The 24,647-nt window shown below is 46.2% G+C and overlaps 1 protein-coding gene across 1 annotated transcript in view; it reads right to left on the bottom strand.

Moving 5' to 3' along the window:
• Positions 1 to 24,647, bottom strand: part of LOC119955556 (protein crumbs homolog 1-like) — a 213,211-nt gene that overhangs the window by 101,374 nt on the left and 87,190 nt on the right. The window contains exon 2 of the mRNA XM_038781848.1: positions 14,480 to 15,181. Coding sequence (XP_038637776.1) covers positions 14,480 to 15,181 — 702 coding nt within the window. The remainder of the gene's footprint in view (positions 1 to 14,479; positions 15,182 to 24,647) is intronic.

The following is a 24,647-nucleotide window of genomic DNA, read 5'->3' as shown; positions in this document are numbered from 1 at the left end:
GTTGAGTAGACTGGGACTGTACTCGTTGGAATATAGAAGGATGAGGGGGGATCTTATAGAAACATTTAAAATTATGAAGGGAATAGATAGGATAGATGCGGGCAGGTTGTTTCCACTGGCGGGTGACAGCAGAACTAGGGGGCATAGCCTCAAAATAAGGGGAAGTAGATTTAGGACTGAGTTTAGGAGGAACGTCTTCACCCAAAGGGTTGTGAATCTATGGAATTCCTTGCCCAGTGAAGCAGTTGAGGCTCCTTCATTACATGTTTTTAAGGTAAAGATAGATAGTTTTTTGAAGAATAAAGGGATTAAGGGTTATGGTGTTCGGGCCGGAAAGTGGAGCTGAGTCCACAAAAGATCAGCCATGATCTAATTGAATGGCGGAGCAGGCTCGAGGGGCCAGATGGCCTACTCCTGCTCCTAGTTCTTATGTTCTTATGTTCTTATATTGGTTGTGATCAGGCCCAATCCGACAGCAGTTTTGTGATTTATAACAATAATAATCTTTATTGTCACAAGTAGGCTTACTTTAACACTGCAATTTAAGTTACTGTTTTAATGCTCCGTAAGGGAATCATTGAATGATAGAATTTACAGTACAGAAGGAGGCCACTCAGCCCATCGAGTCGACACTGGCCCCTGGAAAGAGCAACCTACCCAAGCCCACACCTTCACTCTATCCCAGTAACCCCACCTAACCTTTTTGGACACTAAGGGGCAAATTAGCATAGCCAATCCACCTAATCTGTACATCTTTGGATTGTGGGAGGAAACCAAAGCACCTGGAGGAAACCCATGCAGACACGGGAGAATGTGCAGACTCTGCACAGACCCAAGCCGGAAATCGAACCTGGAACCCTGGAGCTGTGAAGCTACAGTGCTAACCACTGTGCTACCGTGCTGCCCTTGGGAAATGGGAGTACATCTACTGTATTATTGTACAGGCTCTATTCAACATGAATAATCCCTATCTGAATACTTTCTAATAACTGTAAAAGAAAATAGTATAGGTCTAAACTAATTTTTTATAATAATTACCATTATATTTCATTTAATATATTTTTGGTGCAGGCACCGCGTGCTGGATTTTATGTCGCACATTCCACCCCAATGCTCCCAGCTAAAAAGATATTGGGCGGGGTGTGTCCACCCACAACCCCGACAGCTGCCCTGCATCAATTTAATGCTGGGAACAGAATTACCTCCTTTAGGGTGCTTCTGCCCCTGTCTCAGTAGGAAGTCCCACCTTAGAGAGTGCCAATTGGATGACCAGTGTCATGATATGCCTGTAAACAATGTTGTACATAGTGGGGGTTGTGACCTCCAACCAGCAGGTGGTGGTACAGATCCACCATGCGGTCTCGCGACAGTGGTCATGTGACAAGACACTCAGATATAAGCCAGGGCAGATCTGGTGATCCTGAGATGGTTATAAGACATACATGAGGACAGTTGTGCATGGGATAGTTCAAGGGGAGTCTAAAGAAACTCCATGATAACTTGCTCTGTATTAGATTGTTACGTTACCACGTGTGTATTGATAAATATCCTGGTTTGGACAAGTCACCAGTAGTTTTGTAGATTCCTTGTTAGATAATGAACACCAAACACAACAACCAGGATCTTTGTAATATCAGTGGTGACAGTAAGAAGTGGTGGGAACTGCTAGGACCACAGGAAATTCCAGCACACAGGATTCCAGGTAAGTCTGGGGGCGGGGGGGGGGGGGGGGGGGGGGGGGGGGGGGGGGCGGGGGGTTCTCAGCGTATCGGTGAGTAGCAAGAGTGGTCAGGTTCAAGAGGATGGTACAGTGAGGCCCCCTCAACCCCTCGCCAACCTTACCCGACACTGTCCTCTGCAGCCTAAGCTACTGCCATTCCTGCTTGGCATGGGCCTTCCCAGCAGCGGCGGGATAAGGGCATCATTCAGCCCAAGAGCAGGAAAGGTGCCCATCGCCGCCCCGGCTCCCCATAAAATTTCAGACAGATCAGAAGTGGGTGGGTAGCTGGCAAGAAGTCCACTTGCTGGATTGCACGTGATTCCACCTCAAAGAAAATGCAGAAGTGGAGCATTAAATCCAGCCCCCACATGTTGTACATAGGTTTAACATAGCTGAGTTAAAAAATTGGTTCGAACCTGTTGCTTTGACCCTTATACTGCACGATAAACAGCAATTGCACATTATTATCCTAATACTTTAGAAGCTCAAAGACTGGTTAAAATAAATGTTGAAACAGCACTGGTAAGAGCACTAAGGCTGGTGGCAATAACAAAGTAACTATCACGTGACAGACTCTTCAAATTCAAAAAGCCTTTTTTGTCGAAGAACAGATTATGGAAATTTCAAAGCTATGTAATCAGCTCCACGGTGTGCTCACGGAATGAATGGGCACTCAGTACTTACAAATTTATTCAGTTCAAAGTATGGAGTGAAAAAAAAGTTCCATTTGTACCTTGTATGACATCTCTCAGAAACAGCCAAAGTGCTTCTTATCCAACGGGTTACTTTGAAACGCAACGGCTTTTGTTATGGAGGCCACATAAAGACATCAGCGTTTTGCAAACTGCCAATTATTTTCTTTTGGTGGTATAAGTTGAGGAAGGAATGCCAAGCAGGACGTGGCGAGTAGTTGATTGTTCTCCAAAGAATGCCTCCCTCAGGAGCCGAAGCGTTCACCGGAAATACCAGAGGAGCATCTCTGACAATGAAGCTCTCTGAACACTGCACCGCATTGTCAGCTTAGGTTATGTCAGGAATGGAAGGGTGAACCTACAATATTCGGACAACTGATCCAAGCTGACACCTGAAAAAATGCCACGTTGAGAGGAGGAGCAATAGGAAGTCATATGGAAAATGACCAGTCCGGAACCTGCCACCGAGGCACGGGTAGTAGGTTTTGTGGAGTCGCAGATTCAAATGATAAAGGGCGGCACGGTTGGTGCGGTGGTTAGCACCGCTGCCTCACGGCGCTGAGGACCTGGGTTCGATCCCGGCCCCGGGTCACTGTTTATGTGGAGTTTGCACATTCTCCTCGTGTCTGCATGGGTTTCACCCCCACAACCCAAAGATGTGCAGGTTAGGTGGCTTGGCCACACTCAATTGCCTCTTGGTTTGAAAAAAATAATTGGGTACTCTAAATTTAAAAAAAAACAAATTCAAATCATTTGTGATAAAAGACGCAGTATTCAAATAATTTTTTGGATCATTTTGGAGTTTCCTTCTTTCATGATTGTTACAAACATGCTTCGGGGTGTATGGTGAATGTATAACATATAAATCCACACTGTACATTACTGTGCCCCTGTGGGCTCCATCTGTGAGCCTTTGCGCGGGTCTGCCCACAGGGGGAGATGAGGAGCATGTACAGGGCTCCGCCCCCAGCTGGAAGTATAAAGTGCTGCGGTCTTGCAAGCCTGCCTTCAGTTCAGCTAGTCGCAGGCAGGCTCAGTTGTAAGTCGGTTAAAGCCACAGTTTACTTCAACTCGTGTCTCTGAGTGAATTGATGGTCGCATCAGGGTGTACTAAAACTGCTAGACTGGCTGAACTCTTGCTTTTCTCTAGCCCTGAATGTGTGTGTCTGTTCATATCTATTGCATTACCAGAAATACTGTTTCAGAGAAGTGTGCTCCCAGAGCTGCCTGACTCTTAAAAGATATTCTGCAATGTTTTTCTTAAACCACACAGCAACTGCAATTTCCAGAAATGTGCAGAAATGCAACATTTTAGAATCGACACCAAAGCCTTGAGCAAAGAACCTTTGCCTTCAAGATTACTTAATTTCCAGACCGTGCATTTTACATTTCTTTTTTTGGAATGCCACTTAACTGAGGGGGGGTTCGGGCAGCACGGTGGCGCAGTGGTTGGCACTGCTGCCTCACGGCGCCGAGGTCCCAGGTTCGATCGTGGCTCTGTGTCACTGTCCTGTGGGGTTTGCACATTCTCCCCGTGTTTGCGTGGGTTTCGCCCTCACAAACCAAAGATGTGCTGGGTAGGTGGATTGGCCACGCTAAATTGCCCCTTAATTGGAAAAATGAATTGGGTACTCTAAATTTTTTTAAAACTGAGGGGGGTTCATTATATTTCTGCAGGCAATTTATTTGTTGTTGGCTGGTTTGTTACGGACAGGTAATGGCAACCACGGAATGAGTGAGGCTGCAGCCCACTGGGTGAAAGAAGCAGCAATTTTAGACGAGTTTTTATTGCGAAAGCAGTGGCCTTGTGCAGAAGTCTTTAAACGCAACGTAGCACCGAAACTGCTGCACACTAGAGGTCACCCGTGAAATCCGAAGATGAAGCTGTCGGTATGTGAACATGCAAAAATTCCATTTACAGTCCATTACTTTTAACGTGGTTGGCGGCACTGCCCACTCAGCAGATACAACTTAGAATAATAACGGGAAACATCGGCATTTCTACTCAGGTCAGAGCAGAGGGACAACAGGCCGTTCCCAGTGGGAGATCCAGTTTTGGTCTATAATTTTGCCTCTGATTCACCGTCGTTAGAAGGACGGGTTGTGGCCAATTCAGGGCTGGTGTCTGATGTCGTCAGTGTGAAGGGGAATACCATCAGAAAGCATGTTGACCACTTGTGGAGTTGAGGGGTGGTGGCCTCAACTCTAGTTCTCAAATCCAGCTAGCATTATGAATACCCCTGTACTCCTGTCCAGCCAAGGGGAGCTAGGGATTGCCATTTCTGTTCCAAGCAGCTGCGCCTGCCGAGGCTGGTGAGGCTAATTTGCTGGTCGTTGAAGTGGTGCCTCCTGAGGCGGAACCGACTGTTGACCACTTGATTGCTGAAAAGAGTGCAGTGGTACGGAGATCTGGGAGGAACCGGAGATCTCTGGACCGATTGACTTTTTAATGGACTCTTTCCCTGTTGTCTCTTTTAACATTTATTTATTTTTTTTATAAATTTAGAGTACCCAATTATTTTTTCCAATTAAGGGGCAATTTAGCGTGGCCAATTCACCTAACCTGCACATCTTTGGGTGTGGGGGCGAAACCCACGCAGACACGGGGAGAATGTGCAAACTCCACACGGACAGTGACCCAGGGCCGGGATTCGAACCCGGGTCCTCAGCGCCGTAGGCAGCAATGCTAACCACTGTGCCACCGTGCTGCCCTTCTTTTAACATTTATAACTTCTGTAAATAGGTTTATGTGCAGCTGTAATAAGGGATGTAAGGGGGGAGGGATGTGGTAGTACGGCCCCTTTTAGGACCAATCGCACTGGAGCACATAAAGCCCGACCCAACAGGGAGTTTGCGTGGTGTCCTGGAAGCAGGACCCCAGGCAGTATAGACTGGAGAGTTGAAGTGTTAAGACCTATTGCATAGTGTTCTTTGCCTTCACCTTTCATCAATAAACCCGTTTGTTAACTACTGGAAGCCTCCAGTGTATGTCTCAAGCCACCACAGTCTCCAATACGTTTGTTGTAATGTACCTTTAAGGGATAGCAGCATGACAGGAAAGTGTGTCATGATCCACTCTCAGTTTCACTTTGGCCTGTGAGCAGAACACTATACACACAGCTCTGCTGCCGATGTCTTCAAGCTTTCTACCTCTGTATAAATATTCTCATTGGCCAAACCTTAATAGGTGACCTGACAAGGTGCTTAGCCAATCCTTAATCACTGATTGGCATCTTTATATCATTATAAATACCCTTGAAGAAAGTTAGCTGTAGATTTGTATATCTTAAATTATTTATATTGTACCAGATGGATTAGTTAAACAGGAGGTGGAGAAATGGATATCCTCAAGTGGCCTAGGATTACTCATTACAAGTATGTCGGTAATCAACTCTTCAGATTGTACGATGTTCATTCATAATTATCGAACAAGGAGTAAGTCAGGTCATGAACTGTGATTTTAGCTTGTACGTACATCCAATTTTATAAACAAATGGAAAACACAAACAAACTTGGTTCTGCAACAAAATTATATAAGGTAGTCACAACACCGTGATTTACCACATCACGACGGAATGTTCTGGAACCATTTTGCTCATGGAATGTCGATGCGATTTTATTCTCTTTTTATTCAAACTCAGTTTGGAAGATTGAAAATTCAACTCCTGCACCAGACAACTCCAAGAGCTTTATGTTTGCTGCCATTTTGAATTTGTTCCGAATTATAATAATAATTATCTTTATTGTCACAAGGAGGCTGCAATGAAGTTACTGTGAAAAGCCCCTCGTCGCCACATTCCGGCACCTGTTCGGGTTCACAGAGGGAGAATTCAGAATGTCCAATTTACCGAATAGCACGTCTTTCGAGACTTGTGGGAGGAAACCGGAGCACCCGGAGGAAAGCCACGCAGACACGGGGACAATGTGCAGACTCCGCACAGACAGTGACCCAAACCGGGAATCGAACCTGCGACCCTGGCGCGGTGAAGCCATAGTGCTAACCACTATGCTACTGCGCTGCATGACGATGTCATATTTTACCGCGAGGTTCCGAATGGTAAACAATCCTCTCATTACCAAAGACATTTCAGCATAAGGAACGTGAAAAAGGTCATTGGGCTCAATCATGTTTCTCTTATCCATACTACTTCATCCTCTCGGAAATTCCAACAATGCTTATTCCTGGGGCGAAGAAAGAAAAGTGTAACCGATTTGAAACAGACAATTATGGATTTCAATTTTGTCACCAGTAAGCAATCACACTCTAGGAAGCCATATCTATCTATAACACATCACTAAGCTTACTTAAACTGGCCATTCTACCTCTCCTGGTACTATGGCCCAGATAGTCACTCCCAGCTTGGGTGTGGCAGTGAGGTTTTGTCAACACAAACTCTAAAAATGGCCACTCACTGTTCTGATTTTCGGGCTGCGGGCGTTGGGGGGTGGGGGGCCGATGTGCAGACTACATATGGAGGCAGCACAGGTGAACCTGGAAGTGGTGAGCGGTTGGAGGCGGGCAAGCGAGGGCCTGGCTACAAAGAGCACATAAAAAAAATATAAAAATAATATTTTGTGACTTGTCTGCCTTGTAATTCCTGAATGCTGCACTTTCTGAGCATTGCAAGAGAATTTTTTGTCGGGTGAGTGTCAGAACTGGAAATGTTGTCCAACTGTTAGATTATGCTAGAATGGATGGCCCATCATGGACTTTCCCTCTGGAGGAATTGTCATTGCTGCTTCCTAGTCACAAGTGTGTTGAACCCAAGATACAGCCGTGGAGATGGCATTGTCTTGTCACCGCTACTTGATGCAGATAATGTGCTTTGATTCAGGAAGCTGGCTAGATTCCGCGGATGAATGTACAGTACTGCCACGCTCATTATCCCATCCACTTGCCCTATTGCCACTTGTATCGCTGGATGGGCCCACACTGTTGGATCCCTCACGTTTGCAGTGTGCAGGCACAACAGTCCGAGTAACACGGAATAAGCCGGAATGGTTTGCACCGCATATCATACTGGAGTGACAGCGGCACCAAGCGCATGTGCTCTCAGCAACACTGTTAGTAGTATTCAGAGATGAAATGATGTAAATGGTAAGTGCATGTCAACACACAAAGTAAATTCGAGCTGTGGATTTGCTTATGACCCTTCTGATCTTACATTTTCATTAATTAATGAATAGAATGTTGTACAGAGGAGCCACTTTGGAAGGGATGGGGCCAGCTGACCCATGCTTTTCTGACCAGGACCTGCAGGTCTCATTAGAGGAGGTCCAAAGGAAAAGAGAGATCATAAACCCAGCTAAGTTATTGCAAACTGCCCACTACTACCAAGAAGGCACAGATTCAGATAGCGGGGGTGGTGAGTGGCACAGGAGACCACTGGAGTTGGTGCCGCAAAAGGTTCAGGAGCCCTTTGTGGTCTAGCAAGTTGTGTAACTTGGCTCATAGACACAGAGGTCTAAGGCCAGGGTCAAATCTGCATACTGCAGATACAGTGCAATATCTGACCCATAACCTTTGCTTCGAAATTCGGCTTGCATGTGTAAGTAGGTCATTTTGCTGCACACAAAGCAGATGTGACGTGACGCACAGACACATTGAAGAGCATTATCTCTGCATGTGCTACATATAAAATTAACATACAATCGTGTTGTGGTTGCAGAACAAAAGAGTCAAGGAGATGGCCCGGACTGGGAGTGAGTCGGAGCACCTGAGGCTCAAACGCTCAGTGGAGCTGATGGCTATGGAGATCGGCAGGATGCCTGAGCAGCTGAGTGATGGTGAGTCGCCAGTAGCAGGCGATAAAGAAGTTGCTGAGATTGTCTTGGTACATGGTGGTACTGGTGGAGGTCATGCTGTTATCTTGCTGAGTAGAATGAAGCACTGGCATGTGAGGGATGACAATTACTAGGTTACACCACGTGGGCAGCACGAACATGGCTAAGGCACTGGCATGCACCAGAGCATGCTGTCCCACTAAGATGGAACATACCTGAATAACTCTTTATTTGTCTAATACCTCCCCCCCCCCCCCCCCCCCCTCCCCCCCTTACACATACCCACACAATCACCGGATCCAGATCACCCTCAGATATCAAGAGGAAGACAGGATTTTCGAGATCGCAGTGTTACAACATAGTAACCTACACAGCACCAACTCAGATGCCCGCACTTTGGAGGAGTGGAATATAGATTTTGAATCATTAGCACAGGGTGAAAGTCGCCGCAGCAGAGTGCAGTAAGAGGTATCAGAGAGACATCCGTGTACAGGTCCCCTCGGAGGAGGGAAGAAAGTCGTAGTGTATCTCCACGGGGCAGCAACGTGGAGCTTCGGGTCCACCTTGGGCACAGTATTTGTCAAATCAGGAGCACATGTGTGGACATCTGGTGTAGATAGTGCGAGCTCATATAGTAAGATTGCAGGAGTCTTATCGCCATCATGAGCTCCACATTGTCCCGGAGCATAACTGCATGAGGTAGGAACGTTTGGCCACCTGGAGAGACACATGCAGCAACACTCGAAGTGGATGAAAAAAGGGCGTTTTGGCCAGGAAATGGTGCAAGCTTACCTCTGTTATCTTTACTGTTCTGTTCAGAATATAAGCACGGACATCCACGGAATACATGATGGTTTGTGTGCCCTTAACAGGATCGTCACAACTGTTGGACCAGCTGTTGGTGGATTGGGTGATTACTGTGCACCAGCAGCCAGCCCCATTAGCCTTATCTGTAGGCCAGCTTAGTGATGTGGCAGTCACTGAGGAGGGCGAAGATACCAAGAGCTCCTCAGCAGTCTCGTCTTCCTCCAACTCCCCAGCCTCTCTGCCAGAGCCCTCGTCTGCTCCACAGGTGCCAATGACCACGGCTGCCCATGCAGAGGCACTTCATAAGTGTGCGCCTGGGCTCAGGGCGCTGTCTTGCCTTGAGCACTAGTGGCTTTACCATGGTTACTATTTTCATATTGTATAAGTCTCATTTGAGGACGTGTTGAATATATTTAATTTCACTTCTATATGATTTGGTGTGTGCTTATACAATGGAGAGTTCAAACGGAACAATAAAGTTGTGGGTCGCTTCTTACCAGTATTATTGAGGGCAGCATACTGAGTTACATCTCAATGTGGTTTTACCAGGATCAAGGATTGGTGAGGCTGTCCTGAGAGATTGTGATGCAAAGGTATAAGGATCTTCATGTAGAGATATGTCATCAAAGACTTTTCTAGTCACAGTTATCATATTGGAGGAATTTATGAAAAAATGTCCTGACAAAGACCAGTCAAGTATCCCATCCTGTATATTGATACATATCCAAGCCTACTTGTTACATATCCAAGCCTACTTGTTAGATATCCAAGCCTACTTGTTACATATCCAAGCCTACTTGTTACATATCCAAGCCTACTTGTTACATATCCAAGCCTACTTGTTAGATATCCAAGCCTACTTGTTACATATCCAAGCCTACTTGTTACATATCCAAGCCTACTTATTACATATCCAAGCCTACTCTGCCATTGGCGGGCTCATCATCCTCATCTGTTTCCAAATGGTCTTCCTCCTGCTCATCGTTCTCACCTTCTTCTTCCTCAGAGGTTGGAGCTCTGCCCTTGGCCTCATCATCATATATTTGGAGGTCCCTCCACTGCGCACTGTTGTGCAGCATACAGCTATTCTTAAAACCCTTGTTGGAACATATTGAAGAACAACTGTGCTGGATTCTTCAATCCCCAAAATCGCGTTTGGCGACGGGGCAGAGAATCCCTGATGATGACAAAACCAGGGGGGCGGCGCCGCTTTTGCCATGCTCCGCCCCCTGAAAAACAGCGCACTCTAGGAGTACTCCACATACCCACAGCAGCAGGCCATTGCCTGAGGCCCGGCTCTGCGATGCTCTGGTACCGACCAGCCGAGTTCCTGACAGCGCGGGACACGTGTGGTCTCACCCGACAGGAACTCAGCATGGCGGCTGCGGTCTCAGTCCAGCGCCGCCACAATCGGGGGAGGGCCGATTCGCAGGTAGGGGGGCCTTTATTCGGGGCTGGGGGCACTGTGGGGATGCGGCCCAGGGCACGCGAGCTGGCCGAAGGGGGGGGGGGGGGGGGGGACTATTTTTGCGGCCCGGGTCCGCGGGCTGCAACCGCCATGTAGCACAGTGCGGCCGCTGGAGGCCGCCGCCATGTGCATGCGCGGCCATGGACCCGTCAATGCTCCAGGCTGGGAGCTTTATGCTGCCTGGCTGCTAGCACCTCCCTCCCACCTCGTCCACCCCCCCCCCCCCCCATCCCCCGGAGCAGGGAATCGGTGGCCGTTTTGCTCCAGTTTTCCTGCCGTAAAACATCGTTTTCACGCCGGTGCGGGGACTTAGTCTCCCAAACAGAGAATCCAGCCCCATATCCTTAAAATGCCAATGGCCTGCTTTATGGTGCTCCTGGTGATGACAAGTTCCTAAGGGGTAGTAGCCTTTGTCCTCTAGGGGCTATCTACTGCGTTGGGGGATGAAATAGAAGTGGGAGTGGCAAATTCTTTAGTTTAAAGGAGTTGTGGCAGCTGCCGGGGGACCTTGCACACGCTTGAAAAAAGGCCTAATGTGGTCACAAATCACTTGGATATTGATGGAGTGAAAGGGCTTATGGTTCATGATGGTGTCTGCATGCGGAGTTGGGACCTTTATTGTAACATGGGGCACAGTCCATGATGCCCTGCACCTGAGGGAAGCCTGAAATTTGGGTAAAGGTCATGGCTTTCCGAGTCCGAGTGCAAAATCTGAGAGGAAATTAATGCATACCCCGACAGGAGCAAACAGGGCGTTAGTGACTTCCTTAATGTATCTGAGTGCTCCTGACTGGGATAAACCAGCCAGACCTCCTGTTGAACCCTGGAAAGAGCTTCAGGCATAGACGTTTAGTGTAATGGTCACCTTCACAGCCATTGGAAGGGCATGGAGGTCAATGCATTGTGGCTCCGATACTGCTGGACCATGTGACACATACCTGTCATCACAGCTCAACCGTTAAGGTACCATACCCTCGGTCTGCAGAACCTGGCTGTCCTCCTTCTCAACGTCTTCTTTTCTGCTGCTGATGCCACAACCTCTTCCTCCTGAACCCTCCGGGCTCCAGCTGCTCACATTAATTGGCTTCAAGGGCCTCTGAGGGTGCCAAACCCATCCTCTATGCTTTCTCGGATGAAGGGCACTGCGCACTTCTGCAGCACTCGTTTTTATCCCTTGCACTTGGGCGTAATAATCAACAGGGGCCGCAAGAAATGTAACTCTACAGGGGTACATCACCTTTCCGGAGGTGTACCCTGGCGATCCAAAACAAATGTAGAAAGAACAGACTGGCTCTGCTCTGCCCACTTTGGAATCAGACAGCAGAAATGGCAAAGTCCGAATTCAGTGAAGGTAGCTGCCCATTGAAGTGGCCAGTTGCGTTTGTAAACTGCATATATGTGAAACCCAGCCAGCCTTCAAACATGCCCCATTGGGAAATGCAGCGTTCAGGGGTAGAGCTTAGTATTCCCGATGACTTTGCCATTTTTGTGAAAATCTGGGTCTGTGTGTTTAATTTCACGCTCTGGAATCTAATACAGATTTTACTTTGAACAATGGAAATTTTTTGAGAAAGTAAATAGTGAAAGCTGCTTTCCAGTGGTTTGTGAATAAGTAACCCAGGGAGCACAAACTCAAGATTATCACTTGAAGAGCAGAAAGGCCAGTTCGGGTTATTAAGAGGGGAAATGTTTTATCATGAGCGGCAGTTGTGATTGAGCCTATAACATTTCACTTAAAAGGGAATTGGAAAGGAAGGCTGTGGAGAGAGAGATCAACCTGCTCCTGGGCCAGGGCTAACCGGTCATTAACAGGACCACGGAGCGGTCGGTTGACGGGGTCCTCGAGGGGCTTGGCTTTCTGCCGTCCTTGGAAGGGCAGCACAGCACAGAGGCCTCCTGTCATCAATGGGCATTGTTGTGCTTCACTTCTCCCCAGAACCTGATTCAGATTTACAGTTTAGTAAGTTTCCTTTGGAGGATTTTGGTTTTGTTTGTCCCTTTAAGGAACATTCATTTGATTGTCAGGAAGTAATGTCACTCCACCAGCAACTTGTATGAGGTACATTTGGAATATGTCAGTTTTTCTTTCAGATGTGAGGTCAGTATTTATTGCCCATCCTCAATTGTCCTTGAGATGGTGGCGGTGAGACACCATCTTGAACCGCTGCAGTCCATGTGCTGTTAGGAAGGAAGTTCTGGGATTTTGAACTGGTTAACAGTGAAGGAACACTGACATATTTCCAAGTCAGGGTGGTGAGAGTTCTGGAGGACAGCTTGCAGGTCGTGGTGCTCCTACATAGCTGCTGCCTTATTCGTCCAAATGTTTAAAGTCACGAGTTTGGAAGATGCTGTCAAAGGAACTTTGGAAAGTTACTGCAGTGCATCTTATTGACAGTGCACACAGCAGCCACTGAATGCCTATTGTGGAGGGAGTGAATGTTTGTTGTGGTAAATGGGCATGTGCCAATCAAGTGGGCTACTTTGTCCTGGGTGGTATTGGGCTTCTTGAGTGTTATTGGAGCTGCCAGCATCCAAATATGGTAAGGACTCCATCACGCTCCTGACTGGTGCCTTATCGATGGTGGACATGCTTTTGGAGTCAGGACAGTGACCCAGGACCGGGATCGAACCTGGGACCTCGGCGCCATGAGGCAGCAGTGCTAACCACTGCACCATTGTGCCGCCCGTTAGCACCACTATTAACATCTCAGGTCATGAAGCATCCTGGGCCCACAAGCAGCAAGACCTGGACAACATTCAGGCTTGGGCTGACAAGTGGCAAGAAATATTCAGCACACAAGTGGCAGGTAATAATCATCAATGGTACAAGAGATTCTAACCATCTCTCCTTTACATTTAACAACCTTACTATCATTAAACCTCCACTATTAATGGTCTCTGCCATCATTAACATTGGGGATGTTTGTGGAGCAGCCTCCACTGGTTAGTTGCTTGAAGGTCCACCACAATTCATAGCTGCAAATGTTTGACGTGATCTGTTTGTTTGTGAGACTCTGTCTATCGCATGTTCCTTCATATTGCATTAATTTCCCTGCCAGATTAGAGTTTCAATCCCAGTCTGGACCATAGCTCGTATTTGTGTTTCCCCTTGATAGAAATTTCTGATATAGAACATAGAACATAGAACAGTACAGCACAGAACAGGCCCTTCGGCCCTCGATGTTGTGCCGAGCAATGATCACCCCACTTAAACCCACGTAACCCGTATCCCAACAATCCCCCCATTAACCTTACACTATGGGCAATTTAGCATGGCCAATCCACCTAACCCGCACATCTTTGGACTGTGGGAGGAAACCGGAGCACCCGGAGGAAACCCACGCAGACACAGGGAGAACGTGCAGACTCCACACAGACAGTGACCCAGCCGGGAATTGAACCTGGGACCCTGGAGCTGTGAAGCATTGATGCTAACCACCATGCTAGAGACTTGATCAGAGGAGACGTGCCCAAACAAAAGAAATGGACAAGTTTCATACCATCAGCTCCTACTCAGACTATTCGTGATCAGAAATTGAGACTGAATTCAGTTGTCTTTGTGTCCTCCTTGGTGGCAACTAATGCATGTAACCGATAAGGAGGAGGCCCAATTAGGGAGGATATTTTTTTCTTCCATTGGGCCAGTATAGCTTAACAAACTGTGCTGAACAAAACATTCATTCGAGGGAACTGCACTGTAGTATTGAATATTTTGCTGTACAGTACTTTAGTTTAAATCAGTGTGCAATAGGGACGGTAACTATTAAATCCTGGATCAAAATCCATTGTTACAAGATGCTATGGGTCAGATGAAGAGACATCTGTATTGGTCCAAAGTAGAAAAGTAAACATTGGACACTAATGCAAGTTGCCAATCTATTATTCCAACTGATATTAATCTACACAGGCTTGACACAATTATAGTGTAACATTTGTCAAAGAAAAAAATAGCTGAATTAGCAATATAAGTGTTTGACTTGAATGTACTACAGAGGAGCTATAAATTACCTTTGTAGCCCAGCAGACATACACACAAGTATCGATCCACATCATGAATGCATGTAGCCCCATTCCTGCATGGTCTGGATGCACATTCGTTGATGTCAATTTCGCAGTTGGGTCCTTGGTATCCAGGGACACAATAGCATTTATATTCATTTTCCTCTTCGACACATAGAGCCCCATTTAAGCAAGGGTTTGATGCACAGGTGTCAACATTGATTTCGCAGTTGACCCCCGTGTAACCAGGTTGACAATCACAGGTATAATTCCCAACTCCATCCAAGCAAGTTCCATTGTTCTTGCATGGGTTGATGAGGCATTCATTGGTTTCTGTCGTGCAGTTTTCCCCTTCGTACCCTGGCGAACACAAGCAACTGTAGCCATTCACTCTATCTATGCAATCAACATTAAATCCTCGGCAAGGGTTGCTCTCGCATTCATTTATATTTAGGTTGCACTGAGTACCTTCGAATCCAGGTAAGCAGGTACAGTTGTACTCTAGGCTTCCTGGTGTACTCGCACAGATGCTGTTGTTCATGCAGAGGTGAAAATAACAGGCATCAAAACGTAGTTCACAATTCTTTCCCATGTACATCACGGGATCCTGTTGACACTCACAGGTGTAGTTATTTTGTTCAATGATGCAAACCCCATTGTTCTGGCACGGTTGTGATGAGCACTCATTGATCTGCAGGGAACATAAGTTACCTGTGTGATTTAAAAGAAAAGATCATTTTAATTAATATATTCAGCTGAAATCAATCTCCAGTTGCCCATGTTAATCTTGTAACATTGCAGGTAAGATTTATTAATCTTAGAATCATCAATTCTGGCACCCCAAACCCCTTGTCTTACGGGGTGAACTCGCCAAATTTGATTGAATTTTGAGTGCGGAATCACAATTGTTTGTTAGTTTACAGGAAACAGGGAAAAGTTAATATATGCGAACAGCAACAGGAACTTTGCATTCAACATAGAAAATAGTCCAAGGTGCTTTAACAAGAGGAGAGAAAGTAAGAAAGGAAGCAAACCACTGGTGGAAGAGCTAGGATATATGCCTGAAATAGTGGTAAAAGATGGATTTTGAGAAGATTTTTTTTAAAGGAGGTGTTAGAAATACGGAGCTGGAGAGATTTGGGCAGGATGTCCAGGAAATCCGATTGAGATCAGGAATCCGATTGAGATACAGAAAACAGCAATGAACAATGCAAGCATATGTAACATTTATTGTGCAGACATTATAAAGAGTTCAGGAGAACACAGACCGATGTAATGGGCAGACTCATGACAGATGAAAACATTAATGCAGGGCGAGTTGCAGTCTGGAAGGAAATACTGAGATGCAACATAAATTAAATTATTCAATTTTAAAGGGGCTTCATTAGCACAAATCTTTAAATGTAGCTGGGCAAGTTATAATAATAATCTTTATTATCAGCAGGCTTACATTAACACTGCGATGAAGTCACTGTGAAAAGCCCCTAGTCGCCACATTCCAGAGCCTGTTCGGGTACACGGAGGGAAAATTCAGAATGTCCAAATTACCTAATAGCACGTCATTGGGGATTAGTGGGAGGAAACCGGAGCACCCGGAGGAAACCCATGCAGCCACGTGGAGAACGTGCAGACTCAGCACAGACCGTGACCCAGCCGGGAATCGAACCTGGGACCTTGGTGCTGTGAAGCAATGGTACTAACCACTGTGAAGAAGGCTGTTTAAAAAAAACATCCAGGATCCTGGGCTTTATATAAAGTACAAAATTAACAGAGTTGAGCTTCATAAATAACCGGTCGGCTTTGGGAAGATCATTGTGTCCTTCTGGACACCACATTTCAGGAAGGATGTCAAGGCCTCAGAGAAGGTGCAGAGAGAGTTACCTAAAATGGTACCAGGATGAGGGACTTCTGTTATGTGGAAAGACTAAAGAAGCTGGGATTGTTCTTCTTAGAGCGGAGAAGGTTAAGGGGGAATTTGTTAATGCTATTCAAAATTAAGAGGGACTTTGATATGATGGTGCAATACTGTCCCTTGGTAAGATGGCCAGTGGCCAGGGGATACATGTAAAGTAAATGGTAAAAGCTTCAGAAGAGAAATGAGTTTTTTTTTACACAGCAAGTTGTTATGATCTGAAAATGTGGCGGAGGTGGATTTAACAGCACTTTTCAAAGGGGAGTTGGATATATACTTGAAATGGGAAACTTTACAGTGTCTATGGGGAAATAGCACTGGAGTTGAACAAATTGGCTAGCTCTTTTAAACAGCTGGAACAGATGTGATGGGCCGAATGGCTGTTATCAGTGTGATTCTGTGATTTAATAGGTCAATGGGCTTAGGCCCTAAAGCTGTTCACCTGTCTCTCACACACAATATAGAGCTGTAGCTTTTATGCAACAACATAGGAACGTCTAGTCCAAGATCACTTTCCGTTATGATTTCAGTATAAATGCTGCATTTTGTACAGTGCGGGGAAATCTACGGGGATAGATTTAATGCAATGGTGCTGTAATCTCCCAAAAATCATGCAATTTCAAATTGGGACATCAATAAGCTCAAATGATTATGATGTCTTGTGCACACTCTTGGGGACTCCATTGCCACGAATGCAGAAGCTAGTCCTCACCATGTGTTTGATAAGTTCTTGTCTGGATCGATGTGTAGAATACCTTGGGGGAAGCAGACCATTTTACCATTTCACTTTGCATCAAATGCACCTCCTGACATTTCAACAAAGAATGGTAATAGTCTTTGAAGTCATTTAAGATTTATTCCGCTTACCCATCTTCCTGGCAAAGTGAAGATGGATGAGGCATCGGGACAAGCAACAATTAACCCCTGCAGTAATATTACACTGTGGCAAAAAAAAAGCTCCACAGCCACAGGAGATCTGCTGTGTGTGAGGTTTACGCAGACTCATGTACACTCCACAACCAGGTCACATTAGTCAAAGTAGTTTTCTTTTAAATTGCAATATCTGAAACCTTGGATGGATGCACTTCAACAAACTGCAAATTATTCCTCTCTGCCCTTACAATGATATTTAAATAAAGGCAATTAACCCCTTAACCTACAATGTTTGAAATTCTCAGCGGAGTAGATCTGAAGTTGTAATCAACAAACCGCTAAATAGCTGGCATTTTATTTTATTTGCGCGAGCGTTTAATTTTAAGCAAAGGTTAATTAACAGAAGAATTTGCTGTTCTTTAAATTTGGAAAGACCATAACAAGTCTACCCCTATCGGAAACATTGATGCGCATTGAAATGAATTGTTTTTGTAAATGTATTCTGAGAACATTGCCACCAGATAGACAATCACAAATACCATTCCCAAATCCATGAAGTGCAGAAATACATTTTTAAAATGCTGTAATTAATGTTCCTCACTTAAGGACAATTAATTACTTACAATGAAAATAACATGATATTGTCTGTCTCTTATTCATGTGCAATTTACACCACAGGAGTTTTACTAAATCTTACATAATTCTAAATGCACACTTATCCTGGGTACGCCTCTTGACCATTTTTGGTGTGCAGTTTGCTTTAAAACTACTAGGTAGCTGTAACCAGACAGCATGGGTGGGATTCTCCAATGGCCAACGTCAAAATCGGGGCATGCGATCAGGCAGTGAATAGCTCCCGACTCCAAAATCGTGGCAGGCGCCGGTTTGATGCCAAATCACGATGCTCCGCCTCTCCGAAAGCGGTGGTTGAAACATTATTCGTATATCATTAGTGGGCTCACCCGCAATTCTCCGCCTCCGATGGGCGGAGTTTCTGACGGCACGTTCCACCTGTACTCTCGCAAATCGTGATCCTGGCGTGGTGGCTGCTGAGAGGGTGTACAGACAGTGTCCAACACCGCCATACTTTTCCGACAGTCGTGCTGCTGGCCGGGGGGCTGCTGGGGGGCGTTGGCCAGGAGATGGGCCGTGGGGTTGGGGACATAGTATCATTACTGCAGCTGGCAAGTCAGACATGGAGCTGCGCATGCCGCTGACAGCCCGCTATCAACCTGGTGCCCTGCCCCCCCCCCCCCCCCCCCCAGGGGCTGGTTTAGCTCACCAGGCTAAATCGCTGGCTTTTAAAGCAGACCAAGCAGGCCAGCAGCACAGTTCGATTCCCGTACCAGCCTCCCCGAACAGGCGCCGGAATGTGGCGACTAGGGGCTTTTCACAGTAACTTCATTGAAGCCTACTCGTGACAATAAGCGATTTTCATTTTCATTTTCAGGTGCCCTCTGGCCCAGCTGACCCATCAGGTATGGGCGCTCCAGCACAACCTGTCCCATCTTTTCGGCTGCGATCAGCGTGTGTGTGTGTGTGTGGGGAGTGTAATGTTAAAGCACAGCTGCAGTTTGTCAGCCCTGTAGGTGCCCATCACAGACCCGGCAATTTCTGCACCATTTTTCATGGGTTTTGAGGGTGTTCCACACGGTGCCAGTGCTAGCCCCTCACCGCAGCAGAATCGGTGCAGGGGATGCGCCGATTTTTCTGACGTGAAACTCCACGGATTCTCCATTGGTGTCAGCACTTAGACTCCAAAATAGAAAATCCGGCCCCGTATGTTTTGTACAGAGCCTCCGCCTCCTGTTGTGCTATTGTAGAATTGCACTTTACACATGAATGAGAAGAGTGGGCTGCAGTCTTTATTGTAATGCATATTGTGCCACATCAATGGAATGTGTTTCCCTTTGATGAGCCCGCCCGTTTTCTGAACATTCTGTCCCCGATGCAAAGTTCAATCTTCAGTGATTAAGCTATAGTAACATATTGGGCACCATGAATGTGCAACTAGCCGCTATCCCGCACTTTTGTGATATGGGATTTTTGGCTAACATGTATAAAATCAGCAATTTGTTCAATACAGGCAATGCCGCACAGTTGTGCTTCAGATTTTGTTTTTAAAAAGCCATGCAATATGGATGAAAAAAGTGATCAATGTGCTTTCTGATACATTTTCCCAGCAGGACGGGCTCTTGGAAGTCCAGTTTTTTATAAAATCAGCTCTTATTTCTCCAGATTCTACGAGATGATATTTGTGTGATCACTTACAGAATTTTAAAAAATGATTTTTCATGCATTGCACATGATCAATAGTAGCCCCCACCCCTCTCCCCAGATTTCCATCTTGTCTTGATCTGAATGATTAATCAATGCACAGCTTAAAAATGTGCAATAATATGTCGCCACAGGGCAGCACGGTGGCCTAGTGGTTAGCACAACCGCCTCACAGCGCTGAGGTCCCAGGTTCGATCCCGGCTCTGGGTCACTGTCCGTGTGGAGTTTGCACATTCTCCCCGTGTTTGCGTGGGTTTCGCCCCCACAACCCAAAAATGTGCAGAGTAGGTGGATTGGCCACACTAAATTGCCCCTTAATTGGAAAAAATAATTGGGTAATCTAAATTTTAAAAAAAAAATAATAATAATATGTCGCCAGGAGCAATTTCACCAGGAGGGTCAAACAGTGTTCTACATCATGACTGCAGGGCCTAGAAATGATGGTGAGATAGTGGGCAGGATTCTCCAGTTGGCCAGCCCTGTGTTTCTTGGTGCGGGATTCTCTCTTCCCGTCGCTTGCCAACGCAATTTCCCATTGAGGACACCCCCTGCTGCCGGGAAGCCCTTGGGCGGGGGTGGTGCTGCTTGTGGGGGGAAAAAATCCCAACAGTCGGAGAATTCCGACCTTTACTTCAAAGTGTACAAAGGTTATCTCAAAGTTTTAAAGCAATTATTTTTGTTTAAAGACTGTATTTTATGTACCAATCAAAAAAATATATATAAGTATATGGTGCGTATGTACTATCTGGGGAGGTGTTAAAGGTTTTAGGTTGGTTCTTGTGGTTTGCTGTTTGTAGATGTTGACATTAACATTGCCATTGATGCGTGATATTGCTCTCTCTGAAGCATTAGTGTGACCAGAAATTTATCTTCTGATTAACATTGGGTCAAATGAGCAAGCAGAGTACCTACAAGGGAGGTAGTTTTACTTGTATGATCTTTAGAACACTTGGGATGGATTTCTGCATGACTGCCCCCATCTGCCGTCCACCTGCCAAGTGGTTCACGGTCCGACCAATCTATGGGCCAAGTGAGCATCCTGGCAGGGAGTTGCTTACAAATTTGGAGCAGCTCCCAGATCAGAGGGGGCCTTGAAAATCTGGCAGCTGTGCCCCAAGGAGTCCAGCCAATTCGAGGTCGATCAAGAGAACGCAAAGTGGACCTGGGGACAGGGTCATCGTGATTTGAGCAACGTGAGGATCAATGTTTGTGAAACCAGGAAAAGCATTATCATTCTCCCTGACAAAAATCATTTACAAACTTGTTTTTAAACTTTTAGCAAGCAGCTTGTAACGATTGTTTAAAGATCCGCTGATTAGGCAGCTAAGTGCCAAGTACGACTCGTGAAGCAACCCCCGCTCATTGGTCATTTAAAATTGCACTAATGCCCTTTTGGCATTGCAAGACTCCAGTTTGCTAATGAGGCTCTCACCTCATTCAAGGCCAAAGACAACAGGAATAAGGACATCAGGTATAAGGTGGTGGATGCTGCACTGCAATTTTAATTGCTTTCCTGCCCAGCAGAGGGGATGAAAATCAATCCAATTACATTCTGATCATGCTGTACTTCAGCATAGTCAAATGCTGAGAAACCAATTCAGTCTACTGGCTCTACTAATGAGTGTAAGACACCAACCCATCATAAGAACTCATTGCAGTTACCAATACAGATATTTATTTTTTAGAGTAGTAACCAATCAAATAATGATAGAAAATAAATGAGTATAAAGCTAGTCACACTGGTATTTTTTGTTTTGAGTGTTGTGGCCCCAAATTGCATTGCCCGTTCCTTTGTCACTCTCTGCCCAGGAATTATTATAATGAGACAACAGAAAAACAATATACTTGTGAGCGCTGCTACAAACATGACAGAAGAGACAATATGAGAAGCTATCATACTGAGTATAAATATCTGGCGGAGAGTGAGTATAAAGCAGACATTCCTGGTATTTGTAGACTGCAATGACTCCCAAATCACACTTTTTAAAAATGCAGTCAGAAGATAGCAAGGCCAGGGTTTATTGCCCATCCCTAATTGCCTTTCAGAAGGTGGTGGTGAGTCGCCCCCTTGAACTATTGAAGTCCATCTGATGTAGGTACACCCAAAATTTTGTTTGGAAAGGAGTTCCAAGATTTCAACATAGCGACAGTAAAGGAATAGTTATTATAGTTTTCCAAGTCAGGATAGTCTATGACTTGGAGGTGAACTTGCATGTGGTAGTCTTCCCAGACAGCTGCTGCCCTTGATCTTCTGGACAGGTAGCAGACTTGTAAGTTAATGTCAAAGGAATCTTGGCGAGCTGCTGCACTGTGTCTTCTAGATGACACACATTGGCGTGAATTTTTTAACATGTGTGGGAGCATGTTCGGCAGGCCCGATAGTTGATGTGAAATCTGCTTCCGCCTAAGGTCGGATCCCAGAGAGGGCGAGGAGGAAAGCAGGAGGGGAAACCCGATAGCGGACAAAGGGTAGGCACAGAGCCAACCCCAGGAGAGGGGCCACCACACGAGCGGGAAAGCTAGTGTCAGGAGGTACAAGCGAGAGGGGGGCTACGCCGCCTCTCCCATAGGGGAGAGAGAGCACCTGGCAATGGTGGAGGTACACAACACCAATGGGGGAGACAGTCATGGGAGTAAATGGGGGTAGGGGAGTTACGGGAGCAAGGTGTAGGACAGTAAAAGGGGGAGGGGAAAGAGGTCAAGGGGGAAAGAATCATAGGGGAGACATAGAGAGAAGGGTTGTAAGGGCTGGCTACAACAGGCCACATATGGCGACTTGGAACATAAAGGTGCCACAAGCAGCCACTTAGGAGGGCCCCTGACCAAATGGAAACCCCGGAGTGCTGGGGCGCATCCACAAGATAAGCATAGTTGATACCGCAGGAGGTTAGTCATCTGGAAGGTCAGGGGATTTAACGGCCCAGTGAAAAGATCCACAGTTTCGCCGACCTGAAAAGTATGACAGCTGACATAGTCTTTCTAGAAGAAACACACCTGAGAGAGACGGACCGACTGCAGGTAAGGAAGGTCTAGGCGGGTCAGACCTACCTCTCCTGCTACGGGACGGGAGCACCGGGGGTAGCCATACGTTAAATAAGAGGACGATGTTTACTGTGACGAGGACGGTTATGGACCCAGGGGAGCGGTAAGTCATGGTAGCACAGTGGGTAGCACTGTTGCTTCACAGCTCCAGGGTCCAGGTTCGATTCCCGGCTTAGGTCACTGTGCGGAGTCTGCATGCTCTCCCCTTACCTGCATGCGTTTCCTCCGGGTGCTCCGGTTTCTTCCCACAAGTCCCGAAAGACGTGCTGTTAGATATTTTGTACATTCTGAATTCTCCCTTTGTGTATCTGAACAGGTGCTGGAATGCGATGACTAGGGGCTTTTCACAGTTACTTCATTGCAGTGTTAATGTAAGCCTACTTTTAACAATAAATATTCTTATTATTATAAGTCATGGTCACTGGTGTCCTGGATGGGGCACCTGTGGTCCTAGGGAACATGCTCGCGCCCAACTGGGACGACACAAAGAAGACCATGGCAAAAATCCCCGATGTCGACACACACTGATTTATCATGGTGTGGGGGCTGGGGGGGCGGGAATGGTGGGAAGGGGGACTTTTAACTCCGTACGGGACCTGCGTACAGACAGGTCGAACATCAAAGCAGGGTAGACCTCTAATATGGCATAAGAACTCAGCATATTCATAAAGAAGATGGGGGCAGTGGGACCGATGGCGTTTCACCACCCCAGCGGAGGAGAATTGGAAGGGGATCCAGAGAGGAGACAGATAGCACAGAGTCTCGCTCTATGCAGATGGCCTGCACCTCGACGCCGCAGACCTCTAAAGCACCATGGAGGGAATCATGACGCTCTTGAAAGAGTTTGGGACCTTCTCAGGCTACAAACTTACTTCCATGTTTGGACCAAGGCTGGAACTGGATCTGGAGCCAAGTGTTCCTGGCAGATCCTGAACTAGCGCTGGTGTACAGAATGTTGCTGAATTAGTAACCCTTGATAGCACTGTCAATGACAACTTTCAGCATTTTACTGATAATTGTGAATAGATTGGTTGAGTGGGAATTGACGGATTGGGTTTGTCCTGCTTTTTGTCAGCCAAGCCTATTGATAATTTTCCAAGGTAGATGTCAGCTTTATGGTTGTACTGGAGTGGATTGGCATGGGGTGCGGTCAGCTTTGCAGCAGAAGGCTTTGGTACTTAAGCGTGATTCTCAGGTGCCATAGACTTTGCTATATCTGATGGATTCAGATGTTTCTTGATATCATGTGGATTGGATTCAATTGTCACAAGACTGGCATCTGTGAGATCTCAGGAAGAGGCAGAGATGGGATCATCCACTCGGCACTTCTGGCTGAAGATGGGTACATGTAAGTACTTCATTTTGCACTGATTTTTTGCACTCTCCCATCACTGAGGATGGGGATCTTCGATTTGTTCTTTAATTGTCCACCATTAAGGAGCAGCACGGTGGCGTAGTGGTTAGCATTGCTGCCTCACGGCGCCGGGGTCCCAGGTTCGATCCCGGCTCTGGGTCACTGTCCGTGTGGAGTTTGCACATTCGCCCCGTGTTTGCGTGGGTTTCTCCTCCACAACCCAAAGATTTGCAGGGTGGGTGGATTGGCCACGCCAAATTGCCCCTTAATTGGAAAAAATGAATTGGACACTCTAAATTTATTTTCAAAAAAATTTTAAGTAATAAATTGTCCACCATTATTCATAAATGGATGTGGCAAGGTTGCAGATTGATCCAATCGTTGTGGCGTCGCTTAGCTCTGTAGCATACTGCTACCATTGTTTAGCATGTGCATAGTCCAGAGTTGTAGCTTCACCAGGTTCCAAGGTTACTGTCTACCCAAGGATTATGAGGCTTCCGCGTGTATTTACAAATCTTAATGCCAGTTAAACTTCATTCAACAGAAAGAGCTGACAAACTTGTCAGGTCTCTGTGTGCATTAAATCTTACAATAAATACCACCTCCTAAAGCTAGTCTCATATTTAATCGGGTGGTCTCCTGGTGTCTTCATACCCAAATTACACGCATAGTTCATGTGGATGTGATGGAGTATAATGAACCCATTAATCTAGAGTCCC

Source organism: Scyliorhinus canicula, chromosome 21, assembly GCF_902713615.1.
Source record: "Scyliorhinus canicula chromosome 21, sScyCan1.1, whole genome shotgun sequence".
NCBI lineage: Eukaryota > Metazoa > Chordata > Chondrichthyes > Carcharhiniformes > Scyliorhinidae > Scyliorhinus > Scyliorhinus canicula.
The sequence above is the reverse complement of the archived record's forward strand: the minus strand, read 5'-3'. Positions and strand labels throughout refer to the sequence as shown.